The sequence below is a fragment of the Homalodisca vitripennis genome, unplaced genomic scaffold (assembly GCF_021130785.1).
Source record: "Homalodisca vitripennis isolate AUS2020 unplaced genomic scaffold, UT_GWSS_2.1 ScUCBcl_9501;HRSCAF=18017, whole genome shotgun sequence".
NCBI lineage: Eukaryota > Metazoa > Arthropoda > Insecta > Hemiptera > Cicadellidae > Homalodisca > Homalodisca vitripennis.
The window spans coordinates 20,878-40,542 of NW_025785651.1; the positions used below are offsets into that span (position 1 = coordinate 20,878).

The window sequence follows — 19,665 nt, forward strand, 5'->3', positions numbered from 1 at the left end:
AACGGGTTTCGTACACAAAATGATATCACTTCTTTAGTGTCCATCCAAATTCTATACCACAATTTAGGTACATCGGTCGTATAGCTACCGTTGTCCCTTGATATTCTGATCATATTCCACAAATACTTATAAAACTTCACCAATTTAATTAATTTTTCGTTTTAAATTTGTGTTAGAATGAATTCAATTTTAATATAATTGAGTATTTATATTTGTTTATCAATGGTTAGATCATTTTTAATAATATCTATAACAATGTTGTATTTTAAATAAATATACAAGATTTAAATAAGAATTCAATCACAATTTATTTAGTCTATTAGCAACATTATAGGACGACTGGAAACGTTAAAATGTTGAAAAGTAACGTTCAATTAAATTTGTCTCCTAAGTAATTAAACAATAAAACGACGATTGTTAAGGGAAGACACGCTTCTATCAATGTGGTGCAATTATAGCGTGTCTGATTTTAACTCGGTTTGATAATTGTGAAAATCGACCCAAGCTAAATTTAGATGAAGCGAATGAATAAGGAAGAGAGCTTGGACGAAACTGGGTCATTGCCAGGACAAATCTGCCGTATTAAGGCCAGTGACCGTTATCGGTCGAGGTGATAGGGAACAAAGTGATAACAAGATGCCGCGATACGACGAAGGAATGGTGGGGTCTGCTACCGAAGACTGGCGGTAAAAGCCGAAGGCTCCCGAACTTACAGGATAGGTACACCAGAAGCAGAACGCGCACAGTTGACAGACTATTGAATATCGGGGAAAAGCCAAGTTACCATTCGTCTTCTGGACACAACCTCGTGAATCGTGTTACAGTTCCACTTGTCCACATTTAAGTTCAGTGCCAACTACACATAGGTACTATTTTATGTCTAATTCAAACATTCAAATTGTTGATTTAGCGTTATGAATAATTACATCAACTGGATTAGTTAAACTTTTTGAGTCATGGACAATTTACAAAGTGATCAAGGTTGCCTGATAAGTGCGTTTGTTGTTAACGGCTTAGAATAGAGCAGTGTTGGCATTCTTCTCAGGGCAGTGGAGTGATACACACCGGAGATGTCGGAATCCGGAATATTCCAACACGGGTTGTCTATGGCGGTATTATTCCTCCAAAACTCATTCCGACAGACAAGTGACATTTCCTCGAGTGTGTACGAAAGCTGTGTGAAGGCTGCCAGGACGTTTTGGAGAGATGTTAAAAGATTTATTTGCGTTGAAAAGGCGTTCTTTGCCATTTGCGTCGTGTCAGCGAGTTACATTCTGCTTCTGACAGCGTGTGTGATGATCGTTCCTTACCTCGAAGACTTTATAGTTTTGATGTTCGTAATCACTGCGGTGTTGATGGGATTACCGATCGTCAACTGGAGAATATCACAACTGCACAGGCGAGAGCTGAGGGCGAGGTGGAGACAGGTTAGTTGAGTCGTCCCAACTTTATTTCTCTTAGTTATACCACTTGGAATACTGCAGGGATGATAATAGGTCCCATTTTCTTTCCCCTTTGCCATGTTCTAGGAGTATCACTGTGTTTGCAGTTCGGCCTCCTACCCATCAGGAACTAGAGGTAAGAAAAGGACACTTATAGTGTAGTAAAAGGTTCTAGCAACATTGTTGATTCAATCTTTGGAAAGATTTCTCTAAAGATAATTTTAAAATTCTGTTATGTTCAATGGTGGACTAGGGTTGCGGTCTAAGCTAAGCTGAGGGCTAGATCGCTATTAAACATTAACCTTATTCTCATCCCAGAAAAGTTTTGAATTAAAATAAATTTAAAGTTGTCTTCGGCTGCAGATTGGTTTCTTGTAATTTTATGTTTATCTTTAACTATAGTATAATACATTGGGCAGTACCCCTTCCGGCACAGCCGAAAAAAATTACATGTTATGTGTGGTATAGAAATTTCAAATGCATGAAAAGATCTGTAAAATGATATTGGGATTAAGACTATTGGTGTATGACCATTGATTTTTAAAGACCGCCTTATAGCATTACAAGATATGGAGATAGATGTAAGTACATAAGTAGTTTCTAAACACTTTTAGATTTTGAACACTTTACTTTTTCTCTTCATAGGGTTATCTCCAAGAGACAAAATGTAAGAATTTAAAAGATCTTTATTTTGGTTGGTAAATTTATAGAATCAATAAATTATGAATTTTGAAATTTATGACAAATAATTGATAAAATACAAAACTAGACTGAAACGTTATTGGATATTTAAGTTATATCAATCAACTTTCATCCCAAATATGTGCGGATTTTATACTTTTCAAGCATAAAGTAATAAATGACGTCATTCACATCTAGTTTTGATTACCTCTAGAGAATCTTTCTATGTCTAAATCTTATTTTGTTCTCGACATTTTTAGGTAATTTAACATATATATATATATATATATATATATATATATATATATATATATATATATATATATATATATATATATATATATATATATATATCTAACGGTGTCTCTCTGTGTATTATTCAATCACGTAAAAACTACTGGATCGATTGTACTTAAATTGTCATGTACATTCTTAGGGTCCCTGCTTAACATATAGTCTATGTCTATTCCTATTTCGAAAATACCTCCGGGCTACGCCCCACTGGTCTCGAAGTTACGAAAAATACCTTAAGGAATGCATTACAACGAACAAACGGGCCTGTTAAATATAATCAACTTTTCTGTGTAAACACTGTCTTATGACAGCGCCACAATATCATTAATGTATGTAAATACTGTTATAAATTTGTTTACATTTATAATATTGAGAGGAAAGAGTAAGCTTGATAACGACAACAAGCTGACATCACAACTAGAAATGTTTAAGTAATCGGACTAGAATTTTAAATTTGTAGACTACATTTATAGTCATAAAGTAAGCTTAATAGTGTATTGCTTAATTATGTACAAGACATTGTCCTAAAAATTTACAAAATGTAGAATTTTACATTCTGGGAAAACATATTTATAACCAAATATGTGCGGATTTTATACTTTTCAAGCATAAAGTAATAAATGACGTCATTCACATCTAGTTTTGATTACCTCTAGAGAATCTTTCTATGTCTAAATCTTATTTTGTTCTCGACATTTTTAGGTAATTTAATAAATATTTGTATTCTAAAAATTGTGTAATAGTTTAAAGAGTGAAGTTTTAAAAATACTCTAGAAATGTTTATCATTGTCAATGGCAAACCAAACCTGCACAATAACTTACGTATACAAGATGTAAGTTAGTGATTTTGTATAAAAATGCAATCTAGTCTACGAGTGCCAGTATAAATTTTCCAGAGATCTCTGTTTTCTTGGATTTGTTATATATATAATATTTACTATATATAAAAAGGTTTCTGCAGTATCGTGTTGTTTTGTATTTTACTCTTTTCTTGGCAGTATATTGAGTGTGTGACTATATGGAGAGTAGATGTTGTATCTGATTGGATACATGGTAAGTAAAGGGTTAAAGCTACTTACTTTTATGAAATGTTGGAAAACCTGTATCTATAGTATAAGGAAAGGTAAGGTAGCATTCTGGACTGTAGTTTCCCGATGGTAGGTGTGGGACTAGCAGATTGCGAGAGGCCTGAAGCAAGGGTTTCCCGAGGTCGCTGAACGTCATCGACAACTGAATCTAATCGGCAGCGTTAGTGAGTAGGGCGCCCCTCCCACTCCACTGGCTCCCCACTCCACAGTCACAGGCAGTCCACCCAGTTTTCTCTCTCTGAGAGAGGAGTGTTGTTGGTGAAACCATTTGCTAAACTACTTTAAACATCGTTCTTTCACAATCATACTTCCTGGATGGTTGACACTCTAGGAACTTTGTGAATCCGAACCACCAAGAACTGTATTCGTGTTCCGTTTGAGGTGCGGTTAGTAGTGATCGGGGAAGCGATGGCTGGCGAGGACGGTGGCGACCTAATGCCGCCAGGTGACGGTAACAAGTGCGTCTTCTGCAGGCTCTCCAGTAGGGCCCACTCCTGGAGGTCCCAGGTGGTGTCGATGACCTTCCAAGACGTCGCTGTCGGGGTTCGCACCCTCGGTGGGACCGTTGTCGAACACTCTGTTAATATTTACCACAGAGGGGTGACCTATTCCCGGGACTTCTACTCGTGGGTCATGCCTACCTTCAGGGATGGCCTGCAAGGGACCAGGCAACTCACGATAGAGTCTACCAGAGATTTAGTGGACGTTTTCAAAGACTACGCCGTCGTTTTCTTCCTATACGGCTTGGTCGCTGTGCTGTTCGTCACCCTCATGTTCATGCCCCGATCGCCCGACGAAGACCTTCAAGTCTATGTGTTGGCGATGCTCTTCCCCATTATCTTCTTCTGGCTGCCTTGCTACTGCTGGAGGAATGGTCTTTTCGATCTGTTCAAGAGCGGTTCAACTCAGGTTAGTGGCAGTTGGAAGACTACCCGTTATGAAAACAAAGTTAGGCAATTTTTACAAATAAATCTATTCTTTCCAAAGATATTTAATCCAATATTTAGGTAGTTTGTGTTCAAAAGTTCGCATGAAAAAACACCCAACAGACCCAAAAGATTTAATGTAAACAGTATTGCCCCTCCAAATATCCATATAATAACTGATTATCAGTTTTGCTTTGGTAGTTACGTTTATCATGAATTGCCTATTGCCCAATCATGTCACTGTTGTGCAATAGCGCTTTATCTGGCCGATTCATACAAAGGTACTTTCAACTAAAGTGCCGCACATAAGTTACTCATTCAAGTACGAATGAGTATTGCGGTACTTAGTTACATTCAAAAACTTGTTGTGCGATAAAATACAACGTGCTGGTACTAATTATGTTCCTAATTAGCAGCTACGTGCAGGAGACAAGCGCAAGTTCGTGACAAGTCTGCAAATTTAATTGTCCAATTATGAAGTAACAAACTTGCAATACCAGACAACAACTTGTTGACCTTGATAAGATAACTCTGACTAGAGGAAATACAATACACAATATAATCTGAGCCGTGGATTGTTTTCCTTCTCCATCTTTTGTGTACCACATTGATTGAGAAACTTTCGGAGAAACAATGACTTCCATCTCAGTCAGTTAAACACAGTGACCTTGTACAAGATGTGTTTAGAATCAACGACATACAAATGAGTCATAGACCAATCAATGACCAGGCCAAAAAGCCAAATGTGACTTTAATGTTAATGTTGCTAAGATTCTAAATATCGCCTAGATCTTGTTTTTAAATCAGCTACTCTAAAAGCTAATATATTTTTCCACCGAAATAAATCCATAATATTACTAAATCAGATGCAGTTCAAAACCAGCTCAAATAGTAGTTTTAATTAATGTGGTGAAAGTAACAAAACTTTAAAAAACAATTTTGTAGTTTTCCTCCAAACCTTGTTTTGTGCTTTAAAGCAAGGCCCTTAGGCCATACTAAACTCCAAATTCATACAGTACTACTTTTACAAAAGAGTAAGTATAATAAATATAGTAATGAATTTCCCATTTCATTAAAACATCAGCACTTTTAAAATACTATAAACATTGGAAATTAAAAACGCTTTAACTATGATAGAAATTATATTGAGACACAAATTGTTGGATATATAAATAAATAAATAAATAAATAAATATATATATATATATATATATATATATATATATATATAAAACAGTGGGATATAAAAGGTTATTTGCTCCATGATTATCTGTTCGTGGGACATCTCGATAATGATATGAGCTATAATAGTTTTAACATTTTGAAATTTACCTCAACAACCAAAATTGATCATTGATTGTATTATTGATCATTTTGGACGCGTTTGGCGTGTCCAAATATGCATGTCCATACATTGTTGTGTGCTCAATTTTAACCGCAAAATTGGTCTGAAGAAAATATATTTTATGATCATTTTACACTTTTTCAAATATCCCCTCTAGTGGGATGCAAAGTCCATGATCCGCTTCCACCTTGAAGTATCAGAATAAAGGCACATTTTAATGTTCTTATTTGAAATGGATGATAAGAAAACCCCTTTATGTCTGATTTGCTCTTAATTAATTTCATTTATCTCAAAACTATTATGACTGTCACAAACACGTAATAAAAAGCATAAAAAACAATAGGGAATGTTCAAGGTTTTACGGCGTTATTGAAAAAATTATTGCCGCGCTCATAATTATTTCAGATACTATTGTTAATACAGGATGGCGCATATGTCAGTTTCCACATAAATTGAGATATTTTTTTTCGATTGTTTGGTAACAATGTTAAGTTGGCGGCAACACGGAATAAGTTCATTGTTGTTTGTTCCACTGGCTAATGTAAAGTGACGCTTTTTGCATCTGTTATTTGTTTGTGTTTTTAAAATGTTTACAACACCCAACGGCGAGATTAAATCCTTCAGTTGTGGTGGAAGCATAATAGAAATACTGCTATAATATTTGAAGACTTTAGTGGTAAATATCCAGGTGTCGCGATACCCACTGGGCAATATATGTGGAATTTAAATAAGAAATTTGAAAAAAAACAGTAAGTGTTTAAAATGCCCCGAAGTGTGGTCGTTCACGATCAATTTGCAACGAATAAAACCTAGAGACAGTTGCTCAAGCTTTTGTAGCCAGTCCCGTTAAATCGACTCGTAAGGCATCTGCTGAACTAGAAATATTAAAAAGAAGTATGTGCAATTAAAATTTAAGAATGTTAAAGCAGTTAAAATTTAAGCCATACCGTCCATCTGTACTCCAAGCGCTTCGCGAGGAGGATGATTCCAATAGGCGATTGGAATTCTGTTAGACAATAATTATCCGCTCAGAGGCTGATCCAAATTCCTTGCGATAAATTTTTGGTGTGATGAGGCATGTTTCAAACTAAATGGACGCGTTAATCGGCATAACTACGTGTTCTGGTCGGATGTAATTCCTTATAACGTAATCCAAGCAGCACTCAATGTGTCTGGTGTTATGGTTTGGGAAGGTATTTCGAGTACTGCACTGATTGGTCCTTATTTTCTTCAAGGAAATGTTAACTCAGAAAGTTACTTTCGGTTGCTGCAAGAATTAGTAGTTCTTGCTCAGAAACAATCCTGTTTTCAATATTCATTCGCTCATCTGGCAACAAGATGGTGCCCCAGTACATTTCGGCATCCAAGTTCAAAATTTGTTAAATAACACTTTTAATGAATGGATTGGTCGCCGTGGTACAATCGATTGGCCTGCGCACTCGCCAGACCTGACCCCATGTGATTTTTTACTGTGGGGTGTTATAAAGGAGACTGTGTATGCTTCAAAACAGCAAACTCTTGACGAATTCACAAACCTAATTATAAATGCATTTGAACTTGTCAATAACGATAAACTTTTATTGCTAAAGTGCAAAATCAAGGTGGACATTTCGAACAGCTGCTTTAACAGCGTATGGTAATATGTAAGTAATTTCATATAATGAATTCGTTTCCTTGCCTAAAAGTGATTTATTCAACTAACCTATAACGCCTTTAAATCTATCTTCTGGGGAAACTGACATATGCGCCACCCTGTAATCCGATCAAGCCGCGGCATTTTATACTTACAATAAATTTGACAAAATCGAGCTCTCTTGCGGATGATAACTATTTTATGTGGCGTAACTTGTCAGAACCATATTGGTTTTAACTTTGATAGTATTAGTCGAGTAAAGATAATCGAAGATTTTAAAGGTCAATACCGGCCTTAAGGAAACGAATGATTATTTAGATCTGGCTCAGAGAAATTTTGCTCTATTTCTTCAATTGTTTTCAAATACAATACTGAGAGTCAAATGGTTGTTTTACAATAAGATAAGAGGACTAAGGCAAACAAGTTGTGTACTCTAAACAAGTACGTTTTCAATAAAGTAAATAATAATATGATTAAATATGCCAATATGTATAAATAATAACGCTATCAATAGTTAAACAACAAGATTGTAATAGAGGATACTGTGATCAATGTGTTCATAACGGCTGATATTTTATACCTTAGGCCTAATAGTATATAATTAACCTTGACTAGCTTCCTGTCTTTTGTGTTGTACCTAACCAACTAGCACCCATCATCCTAATAATATTAAGTGCGAAAGTGTCTTTGTTTGTTAACTACTCAACCAATTGAACTGAATTTTGCATGGGTTACATGGATGGAAGGCCTATTCTTATTTTAAAAATTTTCTGTGGGTCATGACTCACTGGTCTATAAAGTAGAGAAAATCCTATCTTGGTCTCTAAAGTGGCGAAATATTAATTGAAAGAGCCTGTTTTATGTAATCAACTGTTCTGTTTAAACATTGTTTTATGACAGCACAGCCATATGTTTTCATTTATTTAACCACAATTTCGAATTTGTTTACATTTATAGTGTGAATGCTTAGAGTAAACCTTTTCTGCAATGGCTGTTGCACTAAGACTAACAAAATATCCAGATAAGAAAATTAAACTTTTGAGTAAAGATATACCTTTAACTGACATTTTAGAAAACATGAAGTATGCAGTGCTTGGTCAGTACTGTAATACAGATATAAAAGACAAATACAGTATCTATCATTTACTGTAAATTTAAAGTCTTATAAAACCTATCTTAGTTGTCTTTTGATATAAGTAGTTTGCTCAGACCTGTGTTTTTCTTGATCGGGACACAAGTGAAAATCAGTTATGGAACAAAAAGTACCAAGACCAGACTTAGACGGCTTTTCTTAATCGTGGCAACAAGGCAAACTCAACATTACGTATGAAATATAATTAACTCGAACCACATGTGCTCATACACGTGCAAAACCTACGAAGTCGCATGCGAAGCCGCGGGTAACTGCTAGTATCTCAATCAATGCTGTAATCTAAATCGGCTTAAACAATATTGTGGTTAGTCTTTTGACGATTTACACACTATAAATATAAACAGACTGAAACTAATTAACAATGTTTGCACAGAACAGTTGATTACATTTGACAGGATCATTCAATGAATATTACACAACTTTAGAGACCATGATGGGATTCTCTCTGCTTTAAACATCAGTGGGGTCTAGTTCGAAGGGCTTTTCGAAATAAGAATAGGCCTATGTTCATCCTAGGGTTCCTAGGAATGTTCATGTGAAATATTAGTATACTAGTTTATACGTGAAAGGAAAAAAAAGCAGCAAAGGCACTTTCGCATTTATAATATTATTAAGAGAGGAGCTCCTTTATTAATGTAATTCTTTAATTAATTTAATAAAAAAAACGCTCCAAAACTACAATTGTCATTGGCGTAATATCTTTCGTTTTCCAAAGAGGCCCTTCAAACTAGACACTGTTTAACACAAAATTATTTAAAAAATTAAAAATAAGAATTTCCTTGATGCATACGAAACAAATTTTATAAAACAATCTAGTAAATAATGAACCGTGGCTTTTAAAAAATTCACCGTTCCTTTTTTGATCTAATCAAATATTAACTTTACGTTTTATATATACATAGAATACTTTTCTGGTTAAAATTATTATCTCCTGGTATTTTTTAATACCATTTATTTTATTTAAGCACAGCATTGTTTATATTATGTTGTAACCACTTTAATTTCAGTTGTGAGTCTTATGATGTTTTCTTTGAAAACGTAAGGCTTCATGAAAATAAACGTTTTTGTATTGTAGTGTTTGTTTTAAAATTAATAAACATTATGCATATTACATATTCGTGTTACTGCTCAGTTGTAGTGGTCATCAACGTATGTGTGCAATGACGGCGAAGACAAGATAATTAGGAAAATGAGACACGGCCATTAATGGCACTATAATTTAAAAAGAAATTTAATAATAATCAGGTATATTATTTCTAATATCAGTACAAGCATTTAAATCAAATAATTTAAATAGATTCCATTTCCAGAAGGAGAGAAGGTAACCTTTAGGCGCCACATGTAAAATCTTTATACGATTCACTGTTAATTTCTGTGGATGTTTCATAAATCTTGGAGTCCCAAATCTTGCACTCGTCCAACTTAAGCTATGAGGCAGTTAACTTCTTTCGTAACTCGGAAAATAATAATAAATAACTAGTTACAATACAAGCGTTCAAAAGTAGGAATAATTCAAAATTTCAGCAAATTGAGCTAAGCGGTTGTTGTAGAAACTATTAAATGTATTCACATAATAAGCTTATAGCATTCAAGAACTTTGAATCCATCATAAGTAGGCTATGCTGCGTACAGTAGATGAGCTACCCGCCACCGTTTTAACTGGCTATTTCTGCCAAATGTCATTTTTTCTCCAGACAGGAAGTAGACTGCGGCTTCACTTGCACTCTATGACTAATGTTTAGAAAGCTGTAACGAACTTCACGGATCACCACAGCTCCTTGTGGATATACAGCTTGATCCCTCTACCTTGCTGCTTTAAAGAAAGAGAAGGAAAGGCTGCATGCAAACATCTCTGGACCTTATACTGGTGCAAACAAATTGTAGCAGCGTACCTTTTTCGTAAAAACTACGCCATATGGCCCAAGCAAATGGTAATTTGCTCATCTGTTCCATCAGGATTAGGTTATCTTGTCTGTTTATCAACGACAAAGGTAATTAGTGATTTTATTGTGAAACGCTCTTCTGTAGATTTATATAAATTGAGTAAAACAGACCTGATTTGAGTCACTTAAGTATGAATATTTTTGTGTGATGTAATGGGAAGGATATATCGAAATTTTTATTCCTTCGTTCAGTTTAATTAATATACTGTGTATTTCAAGGAAGTATCTTTTAAAGTAGTTTCTTTTTCTTCGCTCAAACAGAGAGATTGACTTAACAATAAAAATTGAATAAACCTAAGGAATGCCTCGATAAATAAATAATAATAAAAAAGTAATATGATTTTACTAATCCATAACACATCTTCTTACGAAGAATCAGCTGGCAATATGGGAAGAAAACCTTACATGCAATAAATTCCCTACATTGTAAAATGAACCATCAACAACAATCTTCAGCATTGATGGCATGTTGTACTCATTAGACAAATTTCTTCGATGACGCAGGTGTGGCTCTTGACTTTCCAGTGCACCAAATGTCATGCCTGAAGTTTATTATCATTTGGTAAATAAGTATAATTTGTTAAGTCTATTGTTAAGTAAGTTATTATTGCTAAGTTTATCTACAAGTTGATATGTATTATTTAATACCATAGTGTTCTATTACTGATATCTCTCGTTTTTTCAGTATCACTGTGTCAGTGACTTTAAAACAATTAGCTTTAACTTATCTTAAAAAAAAATCACCACGCTGATAGTAATTTAAGGTAATTTTATAATAGCATTTAAATTAAATTGTATAATACCTACGAGTACTAATTTTATGATTAGTAATGTTTACAGTAGTTGACGATGTCACCTGCTACTATAGCTCTGCTATAATATATAACGTTTTGTGACTACGATTTCAATTTATCCTATCACAGTATCACGTACTACATTTTACGAGTATTTGCCATTTCCATTTTAGCGGAAACCAAACATTCGAGTGCATTTTTTTAAAATAATTTATAATCTTTTCCTAACGCAAATATGTAATTTATGCAAATTTTCAAATCATCCAGTGGTCTATGAGCCGTAAAAATGTAATGAAACCTGGAAGTTTTCTTTTTGGAATAACTGCTTTTTGCTTGAGGTTTGCCTGTGACGTGTTACTGAATTTTGTATCATTGAACTGTGGCAAATGTCTGGAAAATCCCTCACAGCCGCTTTTTGACCTGAATACGGCTGTTTTTGGAAAAGAATCCAACTTGATTTTTTTAACGATTCCTCAGAACAAAACATTTTAAAAATCATTACTTTTCCTGGCTGTTCATTTATGAATAAAAGAGGATTTTTCCGGACATTTGCCGTCTATCAGTGATACAAAAACATCAGTAACACTACGTTTCGAGACCTGAAATCCGATCTCTTCTTCACATAAATAACTAACTTAACATATAATTACAAACTAGGTTAAAATAAACAAATAGTACCAGAGCGTTGTGACACGCGTAAGTCAGGAATCACAACTACCGTGTTGTGATTCAACTTCACTAACTCTAAAATATGCCCTTAATAAAAAAATATCTAAACACAACACTAATTATTAAAACTGAACTACAGAATACAAGTCACAAAAGGTCTGCATTCGTCGACCAACCACCTACGACTTTTTTTACTACTGAGCAATAGAAAATGTCCGGAAAATCCTGTTTCCTTCACAATCCTTCCATCGTCAAAAACAAACTTCAGACAAAGAATGTTCATTTGTACCCGTATAGACACGTTCATATACACCAAACTGTCCTAATACGGTTTATGTCCCAAAATTCAAATTCGATCTTGAAATGAGTTCATAAGAATTATTTTTAAGAGGCTAATTTACATTTAGTGAGGCTCGTTATTACATATAATTGTCATGAAATATAAATTACAACGTTTAAATTAAAATACTGTACCTGTTTTTTTTGTAGGAAGTATAAGGTTTTGGCAAAGTATTAGGACATTAAGACCCAAAAAGGTGTTCTGTAGATAACAGACAAGTTAGAACGAACCGTACGCACAAAATACAATGAAAAATTATCGGTATAAAAATAATATATACAATTATGTGTTCCAGGATGGCGAATCCTGTCCTCATCAGACTGTGACCGACAAGCCTCCCGAGTACGAGTCCTTGGTGTTCGCATCGGCAGGTCCTGTAACATCCTGCGCCGCTCCTCCAACGTACGAAGAAGCAATCCCCGTCGCTGAAGAGACTCGAATTCTACCGCCTGAGTACAGGTTAGTTCTAAGTTCTAAAAAGATCATTAGGCAAAAATAATAATAATTATAACAAAGTAAATAATACAGGTCAAAATACGTCCGCTACGATAACCAACCACTGACAACTCACCAGCGGCCAATAGTAAATGGCTTGTGTCTGCCTTGACGATCGCCGTTTACTGTTGGCCGCTAGTCAGCTGTTGACTATTGCGAGTAGGCAATCGTGACCTGTTTTTTATTTTTTCAGTCTATAATAGTTATTGTTATTTTTATCAAGTGTATGTTTTAGAGATAGTGTGTATTGACTTAACACACAACAAACTTGTGATTCCATACTGCGTGTGTCACAACGCTTTGGCACTATTTTAACCTAGATTGTTGTCATGTACAAGAGTTATTGAATCGTATCACTTAACGATGGCTATTGAATTACTAAACACACTTTAATTTTCTTTTAACCGTGTGTTATCACTATTCGTATCTTATTATATTGGGCTTTAATTAAAGATTTTATATATAAGTTTACTTTAATGTGCGTAGTTAACTATTTGTTGACCCAATAATATTTATCTACAACTTAAAATGTATATTACGAATGAACAACCAACATCAACTGCGAATAAGTGCAAATTAAATAAAAATTTACATGGGACATTCTTAACCACCATGGTAAATCATTATTCTGCTAAAGTAGCAGTTGCAATAAGAATGTACATCATATGCTCAGTTCAGATAATTTAATTTATGCCAATAGTGTTTCTCGGCCATAATTAAGTGATTTCGATTAACTGACAACAGTCTAATAATAAAAATATAGTAAAATAAAAGGCATTGAAAACGTGGATCACTGCTAAAACTTTTATTGTAATAGTAAGAAAGGATGATCTAAACGTCATAAGGTTAAATAAACAAGACAGGTCACAATATTTAGTGCAGTAGGTAAGACATAAACATATTATCCTCTAGCAGGCTCCGGCTTCTAGCACGATTCGACCATAAATAGGCTTCGGTCTCTGCCACTTTTTGGCCTCTCACACCACTTGGTCTCTCAGCATTTAGGAGTTCTCTGGCAAGCCCCGGCCAGTGGCAAGCCTCGACCTCTGGCAGGCCCCAGCCACTGGAAAGCCCCGGCCAGTGGCGAACCCCGACCTCTGGAAGGCACTGGCCTCTGGGAAACCCCGGCCAGTGGCAGACCCCGACCTCTGGAAGGCACCGGCCTCTGGTAATCCCCGGCCAGTGGCAAGCCCCGACCTCTGGAAGGCACCGGTCTCTGGTAATCCCCGGCCAGTGGCGAACCCCGACCTCTGGAAGGCACCGGCCACTGGAAAGCCCCGGCCAGTGGCAGACCCCGACCTCTGGAAGGCACCGGCCTCTGGTAATCCCCGGCCAGTGGCAAGCCCCGACCTCTGGAAGGCACCGGCCTCTGGTAATCCCCGGCCAGTGGCGAACCCCGACCTCTAGAAGGCACTGGCCTCTGGCAATCCCCGGCCAGTGGCAAACCCTGACTTCTGGAAGGCACCGGCCTCTGGCAATCCCCGGCCAGTGGCAAGCCCCGACCTCTGGAAGGCACCGGCCACTGGAAAGCCCCGGCCAGTGGCAAACCCCGACCTCTGGCAGTCCCCGGCCTCTGCAAAGCCTCGTCCAGTGGCAAACCCCGACCTCTGAAAGGCATTGGCCTCTGGCAATCCCCGGCCAGTGGCAAGCCCCGACCTCTAGAAGGCACTGGCCTCTGGCAATCCCCGGCCAGTGGCAGACCCCGACCTCTGGAAGGCACCGGCCTCTGGTAATCCCCGGCCAGTGGCGAACACCGACCTCTGGAAGGCACCGGCCACTGGAAAGCCCCGGCCAGTGGCAAACCCTGACCTCTGGCAGTCCCCGGCCTCTGCAAAGCCTCGTCCAGTGGCAAACCCCGACCTCTGGAAGGCACTGGCCTCTGGCAATCCCCGGCCAGTGGCAAGCCCCGACCTCTAGAAGGCACTGGCCTCTGGCAATCCCCGGCAAGTGGCAGACCCCGACCTCTGGAAGGCACCGGCCTCTGGTAATCCCCGGCCAGTGGCGAACACCGACCTCTGCAAGGCACCGGCCACTGGAAAGCCCCGGCCAGTGGCAAAACCCCGACCTCTGGCAGTCCCCGGCCTCTGGCAAGCCCCGGCCAGTGGCAAACCCCGACCTCTGGAAGGCACTGGCCTCTGGCAAGCCCCGGTTTGTGGCATGCCCCGGCCTCTGGCAAGCCCCGGTTTGTGGCATTCCCCGGCCCCTGGTCTCGGAAAGCTCCTCGCCATTGGAAGTTCCTGCCCTCTGATTTTCCTCGGCGTCTAGTATCTTCCGGATTCAGGAAGGCCCCAGTCAATCAGCTTCTAGCAGCTCTGGCCCCTGGCACCTCTCGGTCTCGGGAATCCTAGAACAACCCAGCCCTTAGTAACTCCGGTTAGCACCCAATAAGGTTAAAATATATCCTGCTACAATTATGGTTCAAATACATCCAACTGCAAGGCATATATAGTACTTGTACATAATACGGTTTTACTCTAGGGGTTACGTTTTCTTGGTGCCAAATTTAGTTGTGAGCTATCATTGCTTAATTCTTGTCTTAAAAAACATTCAGTACACTTTTTACTGATACTTATCCAACTAAACGTTGTACAGGATTTTATACTAGGGCTCCGTCCCCCGTCCCAATAGATGCAGAATAACCGTCTTTGGTTAACATTTGTCATATACACTGTTCGTACTTTTGTTAAAATATATCCAACCGCAAAGCGTTTCCAGTATTCATGCGCAGTTTTGGCCTGGGGTCTACGCGTCTTTAGCTCCAAAGTAGGTTATGAGCTATTCCTGATTTGTCCTATAGAACATTAATTTAGATTAAAATCGATCTACCTACTCATAGACGTCTTGTGTAATTGTTTATCCTGCTTGCTTCGCTTTCTTACAAAATGAACCGAAACCCTATCTAGGGTAATCATGTATCACTTAGAACGTTCATTATAATTTTAACTTAAATCCACCCAGCCACAATATATCTATATTGGTTGTGTAAAAAAAGATTTTGGCCCTGAGGCTCCATCTCACTTGTCCCGATTAACAATAACGTCACCTCCGAAATTATGTCACCTCCGCAATTACGTCAAAATTCCACACATTACAACACATGAAATAGAACAAAAATTAACCTTTCCTATCTTGGTTGAATTAAACTGAAGTCGAATTAAGTAACGGTGAAGTATTTAAATAATATTAACATTCAATAATCAATCATAGAAGGATTAGCCAGACCAATATGTATCAGTCTTCAACTGCATCAGCGAGCGTTAGCGGAGTTAGACGTTGACGTTAGCGAAACTGATTACTGTACAATCTTAAAGTGTTAAATTTGTATTTATAGAGTAAAAAGAAAAAAATAGAATGGAATCAATGTTAAATGTCGGTGATAAGATTTAATTTCAGCGTACTCTTGCGTTGTTCTTCACCAGAACATTCTCTATTTTGAATACTGCTATGAAAACTAACTTAATGGACAAAAATGTAAATGAAGCACGTGGCAAGTTATCTGTAGACTTCATTTCTAAATTGAGAACAATGAGTTCTGTGACAGTACATACGAGGGCTGTTTTTTAAGTAAGGGCCGTTTTTTTTTAAATAAACAACAATTATTTTTTTTAAATACATTTATTTTCAGAATCTACATACTTTTTTTAGTTTTCTACATAGTTGCCTTGGCACTTATCATATCTTAAAACTAAGTTTTGAAATCCCTCTTCAAAAAATTTGCCGCCTGCTCTGACAACCAGGAGTTAACGGCCGTCTTGAATTCTTCGTCGTCATTGTAGCGCTTCCCGCCAAGATGATTTTTCAAGTACCGAAAAAGGTGGAAATCGCTCGGAGCAAGGTCGAGGCTGTACGGCGGATGATTCAAAACTTCACAGCCAAAAGAGTCGATCATTTCCTGTGTCCGAGCAGCGGTGTGAGGCCTTGCATTGTCGTGGAGGAGCAGAATTCCCTTTGTCAGCATGCCGCGTCTTTTGTTCTGAATGGCGCGTCGGAGACTGGCCAGGGTTGCGCAGTAGGCTTCTGAGTTAATCGTCATTCCTCGTGGCATAAAGTCCACTAGCAAAACATCGCGCCTGTCCCAGAACACAGTTGCCATAACTTTGCGCCGCGACAGCGTTTGTTTGGCTTTGACTGGAGATGTTGTGTGCCGCCATTCCATGGACTGTTGCTTTGATTCAGGAGTGATATGGGATACCCATGTTTCATCTCCTGTGACAATTCGACTCAACATGTCGTCTCCTTCCTCGTCGTAGCGGGTCAAGAAAGTCAAAGAACTGCTTAATCTCTTTTTTTGTGATCCTCAGTGAGGAGTTTGGGTACCCATCTTGAGCACAATGTTTTAAAGTTTAGGTTTTCTGACACAATTTTGTACAGTACTGACCTGGACACTTGAGGAAATTCCATAGAGAGAGTGGTTATTGTGAACCGTCGGTCCTCATGAATTTTTGCGTCAACTGCAGTAACCAAATCTCCCGTGATCACAGATGGCCGGCCTGAGCGATCTTCATCGTGGACATTTTCGCGGCCATTTTTAAATTCTCGGACCCATTTCCGCACGTTACCTTCACTCATTGCTTTGGCACCATACACCTCACAAAGCTGACGGTGAATGTCAGCAACCGACATGTTTCTTGCAGTTAAAAATCGTATCACTGACCGAATGTCACACGCGGCGGGTGATTCGATAATCTTAAACATTTTAAAGATCCACAGTAATGCATACAGGTTAGGTACAGAGCTGTAACTGACATGAAGTTGTTCGCTAGGAATGCCGGGAGGCGGGGCGCACGCTCGTTACGGCAGGAACGCGAACTACTACCGTGTACGGGAGAACGGCCCTTACTTAAAAAACAGCCCTCGTATCCAACCACGGAATTTGGCTAACTTCGTTCAAGCCTCAGTAAGCTGACACAGTAAATTTCTCTTTTATCTGCAAGGGAAATGTAAAATTTGTCTTCAATATGAGTGTCTGTCTGTCTATCCGCAGACATCGTTAGAATGAAGTGAGCTGTAGGTTTAAAATGTATCATTCAACCACAGTGAAGCCTGTTACGCGACACGGGGTCTGGCGTATTCATATCGAGTCGTATTAGTATTCTGTGAGAAAAACACGTACTCTTATTTAAATACACTAACCTTGTCAATTACGTTCTTGTTGCAGCAGGTGTACCAACGTCGCAGTATCCTTATGTCCAGTACACCAACATTCCACCTCTAGACACCCAGGTGTGGTACAGCAGGAAACACGGACCCACAGGAGCAAGAGTTTAGGGGATCTCTGTGACCATGACAGTGAACTTCTCCTTGCCTAGACTTCTTTTTTTATAAAATAAAGGAGACTTCAGTCTCCTTTTAGTCTTATTCTGCCTTTCCCATGGGTCATAGGCGTTGTGCAAGGATCTTGTCAAATGAAACTGAAGGGATGTTCGGGTTAGCAGTACCAATAATAATATCCCGGCCAACGCAGGATATAAAATAACGCTATTATTTCCAACCTTAAAATACAAGATGGCAGGTCATCGGCTTTCTTATATAACACCGATAGTTATTAATTGATTGAAAAGTACTGATCGGGATTGCGAGTATTTAGTTTCTGGTAAATGTACAACTTAACCAACATGCCCAAGGTAAATTGCTTATATTTAATTTTGAAGAAGATGCGTATTTAATTTTGATTTTAATACGTATGTGTTGAAATATGACTAGGTACAACGTATCCATCATGCAAATCATTCCATCTCCAATTGTGTTTGTTTTAAAAATCATAGTTCGTAATAAATGTTGTATACTAAAGGTTGTTATGAAGAATGAAACCACATTATGTGATGACAGAATTGGGCTATGTTATTTATACTAGTTAAGTCTGTTGATCTACAGTAGGCATCACCAGAGAGTGCAGTTGAGGGAGGAGCCTATTTGACGCGTGACCTTGGAGCAGCCAACGAGGACTGAGCGACGTTGCCAAACTAGTTCCCCGCTAAACCCTCAGCACTCCGTGCCGTGCCGCCCGTATTGAGTAGCAACGTCGCGCGGGCCTGTCCAATTTATTGCTCACCACCAACTGCACTCTTTTGTGGCTCCTACTATAGTAAATTAATGCATCATTTTGAAAAGATGTAAGCCTAATACAGTTATAACACAACTTTATCAGTTGTAATATAAAGTAGAAAATGTTTTGAACATGCAGCATATATGTAATACACAAGTATATAAATATACGAGTTTAAAAGATTATTATATAATATGTTGTTTTCATAATCATTATTGAAATGTTACAATTCAATTCCAAAATATACAAACTATAACAAATCAAAGATAAACATTGTAAAAAATAATAATATTAAATGAATTTATGCTATATACTGTAAATGTGTTTCTCAGGGAAACATTTAGAAAGTGTAATAAAGATTGCAGGCAATTAACTACAGTGTTCTTTACAATTTCAATTGGTCTTAAATATTTTTCAAAATCTTTGAGGGGTTTCTGCATCCATTTTGGAGTTTCCAACATTCTTATCAATACATATCTCAGCTGAAAATGCGGTGATTTTATGGCAATTTTAAAATATACCACAATTATACATTGTATCTATAGTGTAAAAAATGTATGTTGAGTTCGCTGTCTAGTAATGTTTGAAACTGGAATTAGCGCAACTTTGTGAAAATGTATAACTAGCATTGAAACATATCAGAAGAAGAATAAATTACTACAAAAAATCTGTATTTACATAAATTTACCTTCATAACTATCTACCCTGTTTTCATATCTAATAACAATAATATGCCAGTTACATATGATAAATAGTTTTATTATCCAGGGGACTCGAAAATATATTGTTGGTTGTGTTTAACCTTAAGATATTAAT

At 37.6% G+C, this 19,665-nt stretch overlaps 1 protein-coding gene across 2 annotated transcripts; it reads left to right on the forward strand.

Annotated features, from left to right (window-relative positions):
* The first annotated feature begins 759 nt into the window (after positions 1–759).
* On the forward strand, positions 760–18,207 carry LOC124374669. 2 transcript variants are annotated; one of them, XM_046832844.1, is made up of 3 exons: positions 760–1,427; positions 12,604–12,767; positions 17,962–18,207. In XM_046832844.1, exons 1-3 carry the CDS (start codon positions 1,071–1,073, stop codon positions 18,110–18,112), a joined length of 672 nt encoding a protein of 223 aa, XP_046688800.1. In that variant the 5' UTR covers positions 760–1,070; the 3' UTR covers positions 18,113–18,207. The 2 variants fall into 2 exon arrangements, with proteins under 2 accessions (XP_046688800.1, XP_046688799.1); XM_046832843.1 differs by lacking the exon at positions 760–1,427 and adding an exon at positions 3,730–4,414.
* Positions 18,208–19,665: the final 1,458 nt, after the last annotated feature.